This window comes from Alnus glutinosa, chromosome 7 (genome assembly GCF_958979055.1).
Source record: "Alnus glutinosa chromosome 7, dhAlnGlut1.1, whole genome shotgun sequence".
NCBI classification, from domain to species: domain Eukaryota; kingdom Viridiplantae; phylum Streptophyta; class Magnoliopsida; order Fagales; family Betulaceae; genus Alnus; species Alnus glutinosa.
The window spans coordinates 25,048,516-25,061,864 of record NC_084892.1 but is presented as its reverse complement, the minus strand read 5'-3'; the positions used below and the strand labels follow the sequence as shown (position 1 = coordinate 25,061,864).

The 13,349-nt window shown below is 36.7% G+C and overlaps 1 protein-coding gene across 1 annotated transcript; it reads left to right on the top strand.

The window, feature by feature from the left end:
• The first annotated feature begins 6,993 nt into the window (after window positions 1-6,993).
• On the top strand, window positions 6,994-9,208 carry LOC133874371 (L-type lectin-domain containing receptor kinase IV.1-like). Its single transcript, XM_062312271.1, has one exon. It carries the CDS (start codon window positions 7,167-7,169, stop codon window positions 9,156-9,158), a length of 1,992 nt encoding a protein of 663 aa, XP_062168255.1. The 5' UTR covers window positions 6,994-7,166; the 3' UTR covers window positions 9,159-9,208.
• Window positions 9,209-13,349: the final 4,141 nt, after the last annotated feature.

The window sequence follows — 13,349 nt, the reverse complement described above, 5'->3', positions numbered from 1 at the left end:
TGCATCATCGTTGTCTGGGGATCTATTAATGGTTCATAAAGTTTTCAACTCCAATGATGACCTTTTGAAGTTTGGTTTACAAATTGAATTGGGAGGAGATAACAAGCTTGGGTGATGAAGCAATTTTCTTGGCTCGTGATGAATCTGTGTCCTTACGAGCTGGTCAGTCTGACATAATTGCATCTATTTCACAATCTCACTATAGAATGCGTATGCATACAAAATGGGAAATCAAACTATCGATTGGTCCCCTCACTTTTCTCCACGCGTGTCAGTATGATAAATGCTTCCGATGGTTCACAGTTAAAACATAGTATGCATAATTTTTGTAAGATTGTTTTAGAAGATATTTTTATTTCTATTTTGTTTCACATATCCAGCCATACGAGATGTTGTATGACTGCTTTTTGTAAAATGTCGATCAATTTAGGTTAGAACAAGCTAGCTGTAACAATTAACTTGGAGGTTTTCACTAAGGAATTGCATGTAAAAACAGATCCGGGTGCTTTGAAAGAAGGCAAAAAGATTCATGCGTATATCATGGAGGAGAAGCTAGACATGAACGTGACAGTTTGTAATGGAGTTATTGATATGTATGCGAAATGTGGCTTCGTCAATCAAGCGTATGGTGTGTTTGAGAACATGTTCTTACGTGGAATACCATGATTATGGTGTTTGCTAACTCAGTCACAGGGCTGGCAAAACGGGTCGCCCGACACAACCCGTTAAGACCCGCGATCCGTTTAGCCTAGACACGAACACGACCCATTTATGTTAACGAGTCAGGGTTCCAGACACGACACGAACACAATAATTTCATGGGTCACCCGACACAACCCGTGAAACCCGTTTAACATAATGGATCAAATCGGGTCGACACGACCCATTTGACCCATTTAGCTTAAATATGTGTGTGTGTGTGTGTGTGTGTGTTTTTTTTTAATATCTTCTTAAATGAAAATGAAGCAAACAGAAGAAAAAATTATGTACCTAACAAATATAAGGCTAAACACTAAGAATTATGGGGTTAATTCTTTACGAATTACGATAGCCCCTAAAACCAAAAGAATGCATGCAGCACCTAAATTTCCATTCAAAGCAAATCAAAAGCTAAAATATATTGCTACCCCAAAGAAACACATATCGATTTTAAAAAACAAACTTAATCATTCCTTCAAGCTTCTCAAATACGGTCAAATCAACCTCATTCTCAATTATGTAGGCTCAATTTTGATTAATTAACTTTCAGGTTTTAAAAAGCCCCAAATTTCACTTGAAATCCCATCTTCATTGACATAAATTCTCAATTTAACTACGATCTATTTTTAATGTAATCTCATTGTAGTTTTAAACCTTAAATCATAGATCACATATCATTAACATATTAATCAAGAAACACATTATTAACGTACCGGCGGACCCGATGGTACCGGATGCGACATCGGCCCCTGAGAGAGAGAGAGAGAGCGGCAGAGAGACTGGGAGAGCAGAGATGTCGGCGAGCAGAGAGCGGAGATGTCAGCGAGTAGAGAGTAGAGACTAGAGAGACAGAGAGAGAGCGTCGTCCATTGAGCGGGTCCAGTTTCTGATTGAGCCTCTTGGGAGGAAGAAGAAGGGGTAGCGGAGTGGAGCTGAAGAAGAAGAAAACGGAAGAAGAAGAGAAGGGCGGCGGCGCGGCGACTGGCGAGGCTAAAGGAGAAGTTAAGGTTTTCAACTTTTCACTTTTCACAGTTTTGTAACTTTTGTGTTTTCACTATTTTCATTCTTTTGAATCTTTTGAGTTTTGATTTATGCTAAAAGCCTAAAAGCGTAAAAGTTACAACAGAACGTCATTCCCAATTTTTCCTCTTTTTTTTTTAATTTATTTATATATATAAATATAAATATAATTTTTTTTTTTTTTTAAAAAAAAAGGTTAATTGTATTTGGCTGACCCGCGACCCGACCCGCCAGACCGAGATAAATGGGTCACAAACGAGCCAACCCGTTTACGAGCCAAACCTGCTAATTTCGTGTCGTGTTCGTGTCAGGTTGTCGGGTCGTGTCAAAATTGCCAACCCTAGCTAACTGCTTAGACAAAAAGAAGAGGAGAAAAACCACTTTCAAGTCTCAGATTTCTCAAACAAATTCCAAATTTTAAACCGATATACATCAACAGCTCAAGCTACAACCACTTTCCGATGCTTTCACGGTCGTAGGTTATTCCGGTAGAGACTGTAGCAGGGTCTTGCATGAGCTCAAGAGAAACTGGGCAAAGAAAAAAAATCAAGGAACATCAATCTCATCCATTGATTTTCAGAAAGGAGCATTTGATGAAGAATGGTTAAGAAGCACTTGAAAGGAGAGCTGTGTGAATTGGTTTGAAGACATTGCGAGGAGAGGGGTGGGTTTTATATACGTGTGGAGGAGTGGGGTTTTCCAAATGAGAATGTCAAAACATGGAAAATGCAAGCGTTGAGAGAGAGAGAGAGAGAGAGAGAGAGAGAGATGACTTTTTTCCAAACTATTGAAAGTCATTAATGGGCGGTGCTTTTTTCATCAAATTTTCATCAAAATTGTCACAGATTAAGAGTGTAAAGCCGACCGGTTATAACTGGCCGGTAACCAGCAAATCGGCCAACTGCTGTGGTACCCGATTAGAAATAACCAATAACCAACCCTATCGAAGTGGTTACCAGTTTTAAAAAATATTGAAACCGGTTATACCTGGTAACTGGGTACCGTGTATATATATAAAAATATAATATATATTTAAATGTATTTAAAAAATTAAAAGAATTAAAGGAGAGAATGTTATTTGAGTGTGTAGATAAATAAATAAGTCAACAATGATTATAAGTGGCACCATAAAAGTACCTGACTCGGGAGTAATTTTCTGTATATAACGAATTGATCAAAAACTCTGAAGCACAAATGAACAAGGGGAGAGCTAATATGAATAAAAAAAACTACAGAAAAGAAACCTGTAAAATAGAAGAATTAAATTTACATTTATATATGAGGGAAAACTGGTACGAAACATATCTAGCAGGTTTTGACAATTAGCACAACAGAGAATCCATGGGAGAATATAAATTTGAAGATGAACAGTTGTATGCTAATAAGAAACATCAACTCCATCTCATAGAAATCCCAAAGTTTCCAACCTAAAAAATGTGCTTGTACAATGACTATGGTATATAGTTGCACAAGAAACAACACCCCTGGTATTGAACTAGAGCTAGAGCCTAGAAGAAAGCAGAGGAAAGATATCAACCACATGTAATTCTTAATAATCAGAAGAAAAAAAGTGCATACTAATATGGATTTGTACTTGATAAAAAAAAAAAAAATGCAAGTTTTACTGATATAGAAAGTTGATGTATACCTCTGAGCCCAGCATTTTGGGCAAAAAAATAAAACAAAAAAAGCCTGATTTTTTTTTTTTTTTTTTTTTTTTTTTTTTTTTAAAAAAAATGGTTTAAAATGTCTAAATTAACCTTAAAAAGTAGGCTTAAAAAATCTATTAATTTAAAATTTTGATTATTGGTCCAGATAATCGGATACAAATCGGTAACCGTCGGGTTTTCTTTTTTTTTTCAGGAGCAAAGGATTGGGCCACGAGAGAAAGCCCAGACTCAATGATGTGCTGATATTTTCTTTTTGCAAAGCTATTTTTCTCATGAGTGTGTTGACAAATCAACTAATGAGTAAGTTTAATTTTACAAAAATATTTATGTACCCCAATTGATAAAAATATTCTTAATAAAAAAAAAATTAAAAAACAGGTAATCTACGATGACTGTGGGTCATTAAACCTACGATATTAGCCATGGGTCGTCACAAGACCCACGGTTGCTATGGGTCACAAAACCTGCAATAGTGTCGGGTTAATGTTGACCTATATAATTTTATACCTATGCTTTGACATGGCCTGAACCCGACACGCGATATAATGACAGTCAATATCTAACATGACCCGTAAACTCGATACGAATTTAATACAAAATTAAAGAGTTAGGACTGAAGGATTTGATTCGTTTAATTAAATGGTTAGAGTTAACTTATATAGTTTTAAAACAATGCTTCGATACGACCCGAACATAAACTACAACCCTTACTTGAAAGCGATAAAATATGGGTTCCAACACAGATTTTCAAGCGAGAGAAAATAACCATGTAAATTTGCTAGAACCGTTTGGAAAAGAAATATAGTAAGGCTAACCATCAACATTTGCAGAAACCGCTTGCAAATCCAATCCAAAACGAGGTTTTGCTGTTCTAAACGAATCTTACGAGAAAGAAGAAGACCATAAAGAAAATCCAAGGCCATCGTCTCAGTATCAATGGGGGCCGCCAGGCGATCTTTACACGATTGGCCATGCCCATTTGACAAGTCCAAATGCTGAATGGTCTGCATAGATAAACGGGCACTGGATCTAGAACGGCGGCTGATCGTGTGGCTGCTACTTCAAATCAGCTTCCACCATTGAACGATACATTCAAGAACGCTGAGTTGCCATATTAGTATTTAAGACTTTTTAGTATTAATCTTTATAATTTATTTCCCAGAAATTGAAGAAAAAAAAAAAAAAAAAAAAAAAAAAAAAAGAAAAAGAAGAGAGAGAAAGAAAATGAGAGATCCACTAGAAAAAGGTTGAGCTAAAGATCGGTTGCTCGGCAATTGGGGCGAAACTTTGCGGGTGACTCATGTATTATTTATTTATTTATTTATTTTTTATTTTTAAAAACAAACTGGCAGGGCAGTAAATTTCATTACTAAGAAAAAAATTAGATACAGAATTCCCACACACTAAGTTAGGAAAAATTCTGACTTAAAACAGCTACCAAGATAATAAATAAACATTATAAGAACATACATTTGAGTCTTTCCTTACAATAAAGCACAACCTATCTAAAGAAAGGAGGGCCGATTTAACTACAAAGCCATCTAAATGCTCCAACAAAATCTGGTCATTACAATAGTAGACTATGAAAAGAGATCAAAAATATACAACAAAACAGAAAACCACAAGCAACCAGTACCGGAAAAGCCGTTGCCAGAGCCGGCACGTGTCGAGCACGTGCCTTCTCCAGGAGCCCTCCTTGCAATGGATGACCTCCGAAGCCCAGTGACTCGTGGAATATTATGGGAGCGAATACGGAAACATATCCTGCTCCAATGACGTAGTTTTTTTTTATTATTATTTTGGTTAAATAGACTTTATTGATTTTTATTTTTATTTTTTTATTGTCCCTCTTCTTTGTACAAGTGATTCCCTTTTTCCGTTTGAAATTCTCCTTTCCTTATTTTCACTTCTCCCAAAAAAACATAAGCTTTATAATAATTTCAGCTAAAGTATACCTGGATGTCTATGTGTATTTACAATGAGGGTGAGAATCGGTTTCTCCCGGAAATGGAGGAGTTAAGTCTCTGATCATGTGCTTTCTAGAGTCCGGAACGTGGGGTTTCATGTGAATGTGTTGTGTAAATGTTGTGTAAAATGTGTTGTGTAAATATCATTTTTTATATACACTTGTTAATGCACGTATTTAGAAAGTTTTTTTTTTTTTTTTAATATTTTCGTATTTTAAATTGTTTGTTGATGTATGTATATACAATAACTAATATAAAGGTTCGTTGAGCACATCATCATTGCGCGAAATAAAAAAAAAAAAGTAATTTTGTAGTATTTCTCTTTTGTCAAACCTGAGTCATTTCTTTTATCCTAATAGTGTTGAATTATTTACAACAATGGAGTGTCTCACGTTAGAAGAAAAGCAAATGGTGCAACTCGTAGGCTAGCAAATGATGATTTTTTTCTTACGAACGAAGTGATTCAGTTGGAGGAAGCCTCTCAATAAATTAATAACATTAATTGTAATAGGACGTATCTCTCAAGTATTTTGTATCAATGATGTGAATGCCAGAATGAAACCTATACAGGTCATCTCTTAACTAGGCTTTTATGTGGTTGACCTCTTCAAGAATCCCTCCCTTTCAGCTTGAATGTGAGAATGATATAATATTGTCTGCTTTTTATTCTCTCAAATGAGATTTTAGATCATCTATATTAGTACTACTCTAGTATAAACACACTTAACTGATGAGTTCTAATAGGTCCATGGTCATTACGGCTTTAAAACGCGCTGTTAACAAAATAGATGCAAATATACATATAAGCATATCACAATTCTTATATTCAGACGGGGTGAGACGTCACAATCACCCTATCTTAGGACTCGGCATTCCAGCTGGTGACCCTCGTGGATTACCCTATTTTTGGCATTCCAACAAGTGTCCAAAGGCAACTTTTATGTGCTTGTACACGCTCCTCTATCTCAAATTGAACAATGACTTTGATACCATTTATAACGACACACTCCTAACGACTCCGTTGAAACTTGAAGGTGAGTCGTTACACTAATTAAATGTTATCATTATTATTATAGAATTATATTAATGTATGTAAAATGCACAAGAAAATGGGTAAAATTGTTTTTTCTGTTCATTTGATCCCTCTGACAAGATCAAAACCTTTTTTAAAGTAATTGAACAATAATTAACTTCACAAAAGATTGAATTTAACCACTAATTAAACTAATGATGATGACACTAGTTGCTTTTGCCAAAACGGAAGGTTTGGTAGTCAGTTTTCAATTTTTCCTTTTTATTCAAAAAAAGAAAATGAATCAAATTGGAATTATAAAATAAATATTTTTTTTTTTTAAAAAAAAAAAATGAATTTTTTAAAGAAATGGAAGGTTGAAAACATGTTTCCCCATCCCAACCAAGCCGGCAACCCTCTAAATACGCGCAGTGAGAAAAGGGTATAACTGAAAATTCGTTAAAAGGAAGGGGCATTGCCTCAGAAGACTGGCCTCTTCCTCCCTCCCGTGTTGACTATCATTTTCATTAATTAACACATTTCCAGAGTCTTCCCTCGAGAGTCAAGTCCACAGCGAAGGACTCTCCCTCATGTCCAAGGCCGACGAGTATTGATTTCATTCGCTGAGTTGACTCGGGAGAGGACTTTATTTTTTCTTCAGATTAGCGGGATAGATTAGGAATTTTATATAAAGATTTGAGAACTCATGATTCATGTCATGAAATTTTGCCAGTGGAACTATGAAACCGACGCTACATGTCTTTAAACTTGAAAGTGATTTTTCTTTAAAATATAGCCATGTTGTCCAACCTAGTATTCCTTCTGCCTCTCCTAATCAGCTTAGTAGCCTCCGATAATACCAGCTTCACCTTCGTCGGGTTTAAACCGGAAAATCTAAGCATAGACAGCAAAGCCGGAATCACTTCTACTGGCCTTTTGCAGCTCACAGATACTACAAAGCGTCAACAAATGGGCCACGCTTTCTACCCCAATCCAATAAGCTTTAAGAAATCGTCGAATGGCACCGTTTCCTCCTTCTCTATGACCTTTGTATTTGGTATCATTTCTAAATATCCCGCTTTGAGCGGTCATGGAATTGCTTTCGTGATTGCTCCCACAGGAGGGCTCCCAGGAGCTCTGCCAGGCCGGTACCTTGGCCTTTTCAATGATAGCAACAATGGTAATGCCACCAATCATGTTCTCGCAATAGAGCTCGATACCAACCAGAGCGACGACTTTGCTGACATCAATGATAACCATGTTGGGATTGATATAAATGGGTTGGAGTCCGTGAAATCTGTTAGCGCAGGATATTATGCTGATGACAATGGTGATTTTAGGAACCTGAGCCTTATAAGCGGCGAGCAAATGCAAGTTTGGGTGGAATACGATGGAGTCGAGAAGCAAATCAGTGTTACTTTAGCTCCACTCAATGTCGGTAAACCCAAAATTCCGCTATTGTCTTTGTCCCGCGATCTTTCACCTATCATTGGCAACAACATGTATGTCGGCTTCTCGTCCTCAACTGGTTCACGCCTAACATCCCATTATGTTTTGGGTTGGAGCTTTAAGATGAATGGCCAGGCTCCAGAACTTCTTCTCTCTCAACTTCCCAAGCTGCCTACGATATTTGGAGGTACAGAGAGATCCAAATTTTTGACAATTGGGTTGCCTGTGATAATTGTTAGTTTAGTCTTGGTAGCAATTTCAGGTGTAGTTTATGTCATAAGAAGGAAGAGGAAGTTTGAAGAATTGCTGGAAGACTGGGAGCTTGACTATGGGCCTCAAAGATTCAAATACAAAGATCTTTTTGTTGCCACTAAAGGATTTAGGGAGAAAGAGCTATTGGGCAGGGGTGGATTTGGTAAGGTCTACAGAGGAATACTCCCTACCTCCAAAATTGAGATTGCGGTGAAGAGGATCTCCCACGAATCAAGGCAGGGAATGAGAGAATTTGTTGCAGAAATTGTGAGTATGGGTCGGCTCCGCCACAAGAATTTAGTTCCACTCTTGGGGTATTGCCGGCGAAAGAGAGAGCTGCTTTTGGTGTATGACTACATGCCCAGTGGAAGCCTAGACAAGTACCTCTATTACCAACCTGAGCTCACTCTGGGCTGGAGCCAGAGATTTGGAATCATAAAAGGTGTGGCATCGGGGCTGTTTTATCTACACGAAGAATGGGAGCAAGTTGTTGTTCACAGAGATGTCAAGGCTAGTAATGTTATGCTAGATGGTGAACTGAATGCTAGATTAGGAGACTTCGGTCTTGCAATATTTTATGACCGTGGAAGTGACCCTCAAACGACCCATGTCGTTGGAACCGTTGGGTATATTGCGCCAGAGCATACCCGAAGCGGCAAGGCCACAACAAGCACCGATGTGTTTGCCTTCGGGGCCTTTTTGCTTGAGGTTGCTTGTGGAAGAAGACCATTAGAACCACGATGGCGAACAGAGGATATTATTTTGGTCGATTGCGTGCTTTCTCACTGGAACCGAGGCGAAATTCTTGGGGCAAGGGATCCAAATTTGGGTACAGAATATGTAGCAGAGGAAGTAGAGTTGGAATTAAAACTTGGGTTGATGTGCTCTAATTCAGAGGCTTCAGCCCGGCCAAGCATGCGGCAAGTTGTGCAGTTCTTGGAGGGGGATGTACCGCTTCCAGAGCTACCATCGGTTGGTCTTTGTGCCAGCGGCTTAACGTTTCCCATGTCTTATCCGGTGGCTCCTATGGACAAGGCCTTCACGCATTTGTCTTCCGTTGAAGAATCGCTTCTCTCAGGAGGTCGCTGATTTTACAAGTTTTTGTTATCCATCGTACGTTTTACCAATTTTTTCTTTTCTTTTCTTTTTTCTTTTTATTGATGCTACTTGCTATCAAAAAATTATGTGTTTCTTACGTGATAATGTTTAACAACATATGATACTTTTAAAGATGGGTCAAATCTAATTTGTAAAATATTTCTATCATTTCTTTAAGGTTGTGCAGTATATGCATGAACATGGGCCTTTCCTCTGGTCATATATTTTGGAACTTTGCATGCTCTAACATCCGTCCAAATAGATGCATTGGGAGGAAAATAGTTCATTAGCATTTTGGATTCATATTGGAAGCCATTATTAAGGAATGGATTTCAGCCCTTGAGAAAAAAAAAAAAAGAATCAAGATGTTTAGGGATGGAGATTAGAGGTTTAGATACATATTAATATCTTATACAGAACGGAGATAGGTATTTGGATGAGAGGGAGCCAAACAAAAAATATATTAAAATTTGTAGTCAAAGTATAAATGCAAATTTTCCTTGAGACCGAATAGAGCTAGACATTTGGATGAGAGGTGGTCAACAAAAAATATATTCAAATATGTTGTCAAAGTATAAATACAAATTTTTCTTAAGACTATTTTTTTTTTTTTTTTCAAATGAACTGGGGGGCCATGGCCTACGGGTGTAAAGCCGGCCGGATATAACGGTAACCGATCAACCGTTTTTGTTACTGGTTGGAAATAACTGATAACCGGTCTAGAGCGGTTACCTATTTTATTTATTAAAAAAATTAAAATAATAAAATTCTAGCCTCTAGGGTTTTTCTTTCTGGTTTTCATTCCAACTTTCTAGCTGTTTCTCTTTCTCTTTACTTTATGTCATTCTACTTCTTTGAATCTTTGAAGTTTAGAACTTTTTAAAAATGGCTAAAAACGTCTAAATTAAGCTCAAAAAGTAGGTCCAATATAAAAAATATGTCCAAAAGACCCAATGTTTTTAAAATTTGGTTACCGATGCAGATAACCGAGTACCAACCAGTTGCTGCCGGATATTAAATAACCGGTTAACTGACTACCCAGTTACCGAAACCGGTTGGAGATTTTGGCCAACTAGCTGCCCAGCTACAGTTACCAATTTTAGTCAATAACCGGTAGTTGTAACCAAGTTTTCACCCCAGCTCTATCTAATACATCAATGACAGCAACATGAACCGAAAAAAGGGAAATAAACAAAAACAGATCTTTCACATTTCCATTTAATTCTATAATATAACATTTTGCATTGAAAGTGCCCCATTTTTTTTTCTTTTTCTTTTTCTTTTTTTTCTTTTATTTTTTTTTTTTCTTTTTTCTTGTTCTCTTTTTGTCCTTTTCTCTCTTGGACCAAAAATCAAAACAATTTTGAACGACAATTCTATACTCAAGATTAAATTAACCTTGATTCTAATTAATTGTAGTTAAAATGACGTAACAAAAGTGATAGATGTGATTGAAAAACTGTGTCCTCAAAGCACAAACTCAACAACACTTTGAAAGAGAAAACAACATTCTTATTGATAATCAAAACTGTCTCTTTCAATACAATTATTTCAAACTTATATTTGTCAGAAATCTTTATTATTCGGAAATCTTCTAGTTATATTAGTTGGGACAATTGAGCCGCATTACCTGGGCTTGAGATACTCTAGCCATCTTGGCTCGGGATACTCTAGCCGTCTCGGCCTCGGAATACTCTAGTCGTCTCGGCCTCAGGATACTATAATCGTCCTAGCCTCAGGATACTATAGTCGTCTTGACCTCGGAATATTATACCTATCTCAGCCTCAGGCAGTCCTACATCAGGCTCCTCCACTTTAGAAAAACTCCTCCATGAGTTTCCAATCATCAATCGAGACTAATTCGGGGGATGGGACTTGAGTAATTCGCCAATGTTGATCTTCTTTGTCTGACAGTAAGATTGTTCTTGAATAAGCCCGTTTGTCAATCGTCTCGATGTCAAGACCAACCTCTCGGTAATAAGAGCATCTCGGGAACAAGATGAAATTCTTGTTCTACATCATAAAAGAAGGGAATCCTCTAAAGAGCATCTGGTAATTGAAATTAACATCAAATCTATAACAATAATACACCATAAATCTTATTAGTTAATAGTTACTTGCTTAATCATAAATTGTTTATCCACCTTACAAAATCTTTATTTTTTTTTATTATTATTTTAAGGAATATCATTTAATGCATTAGTTTTTAAAATAAGAAACCATAATTTTCAAAAACTACTATCATTGATTTAAAAAATAAAGCAAATTGGAAAGGGGTATTAAATTTTCAATTAAAGCAGATGGTATGTGAAGAAAGGATTAAAAAAGAAAACAAAATAACTAAATCAAGTAGGAGTAAGTTCTTTAATTTTTTATTTTAAATCGATCCCTAAAGTTTAAAAATTATTAAATCAATATTTTATTCTTTTTATGAATTTCTTACAAAACTAAAATTATACCCTAAATAAAAAGAAGTTACCAAAAAAAAATGGAGGAAAGCCTTTATATTGTAGGGGTGAAAAGGTAGTTGTAGTTAGCGGCTATTAGCTAAAACTGCTAACCTCAACCGCTTAGGGCAGTTTGTAAAACTGGATAACCGCATCTGCTAACCACTTAAGCAAAAAGAGAAGAGAAGAAAAACCACTTTCAAATCTCAAATTTGTCAAACAAATTTCTGATTTTAAACCGATATACATCAACAACTCAAGCTACAACCACATTTCAATGCTATCACAGTCGTAGGTTATTCCTGTAGAGACTGTAACGAGGTCTTGCATGAGTTCAAGAGAAACCGGGCAAAGAAAGAATCAAGGAGCATCAATTTTGTTAATACAGTTTTCGATATGGTTTGAACATAACTCTTTCTTCTAGATTATTCGGGCTTTCTCCGGGAATTTTGCAAAATGAGCAAGGACCTTTCCGAGGGTCCTCTCCAATACTTAAGTTAGCTTCTGCCTAAAAGAGTGTGCTTAATTGCCAAAATTCAGTCTTTTTTCATATACCTAGAGCCTTGGCCTATTTATAGACTTTCTGATGCGGTTAGAGAATGCCAAGGAGCCCGGGTCTCTTGGGATCCACAATCCCCTCCCTGAATCCCTCGGGATTTCTCTCCTTCTTATCCTCTAAGCGAAGTTTTCCTAAAGATCCGGGACTTATCTTTAATCACAGATTTTCAAGGGATGTGTACGATCTCTAAGCCATAGCGTCTACCTTAGATCATGGCTTCTCATCCGGATTTCTTGGAATGCAGTTAATATCTGAGTTCTCGAGACATGCTTGTCTCAGGCCTTCGCTGGCTAAGTCTCAGTCTCGGGATGTTTGTATTCCCGAGATCCAATCTGATTATACCTCATGCCTTGTATTCTTTGGGAATAGCTGCTTTGTATCTACCTCTCGGTATTATATCTCTTGGCTGCTTAATACCTGCCTCCCGAGAGGGGACTTTCTCGAGAGTTCTCCTGTCTCTCCTTTTCAGACTGGTATTGACCAGAAGGCCCATACTTCTAACAATGGACCAATCTGACTGACATTATTCCCAACAAATCTCATTCATTGATTTTCATAAAGGAGCATTTGACGAAGAATGGTTAGGAAGTACTTGAAATGAGTGTTATGTGAATTGGTTTGAAGACATTGCGAGGAGTAGGGTGGGTTTTATATACGTGTGGAGGAGTGGGGTTTCCCAAATGAGAAAGTCAAAACCCGGAAAATGCAAGCGTATAGAGAGAGAGTGATGACTTTTCCAAGCTATTGAAAGTCATCAATGAGCGGTGCTTTTTTTTTTTTATCAAATTTTCATCAAAATTGTCACAAGCTATGGGTGTAAAGCCGACCGGCCCTAGCGGAGCGGTTACCGTTTTTAAAAAATATTGAAACCGATTAGTGGCGGAGCCAAGATTTTAGTTGAGGGGGGTAAATAATTTTTTTTCTTTTTGATAAATAAAAAAAAATCTAAAGTTAATAAAAAATAAATAAAAATATTAAAAAAATATAACTAACACAATAAATAAATAATTCAACAAAATTTAATTATAGCTTAAAATATACAAATGTAACTTACAATTTATTTTGTCACACATGATGTTCATTTATTCAGTTGTCCTCGACGAGTCTTCATACCTTGAAATCGTTTTATGATTTTTTCATTGCTAATAGTCTCAAATATATCATTCTCAATATACA

What these genes read in the sequence shown, in the direction of transcription:
- LOC133874371 (XM_062312271.1), top strand. Translation starts at nt 7,167, where the DNA reads ATGTTGTCCAACCTAGTATTCCTTCTGCCTCTCCTAATCAGCTTAGTA.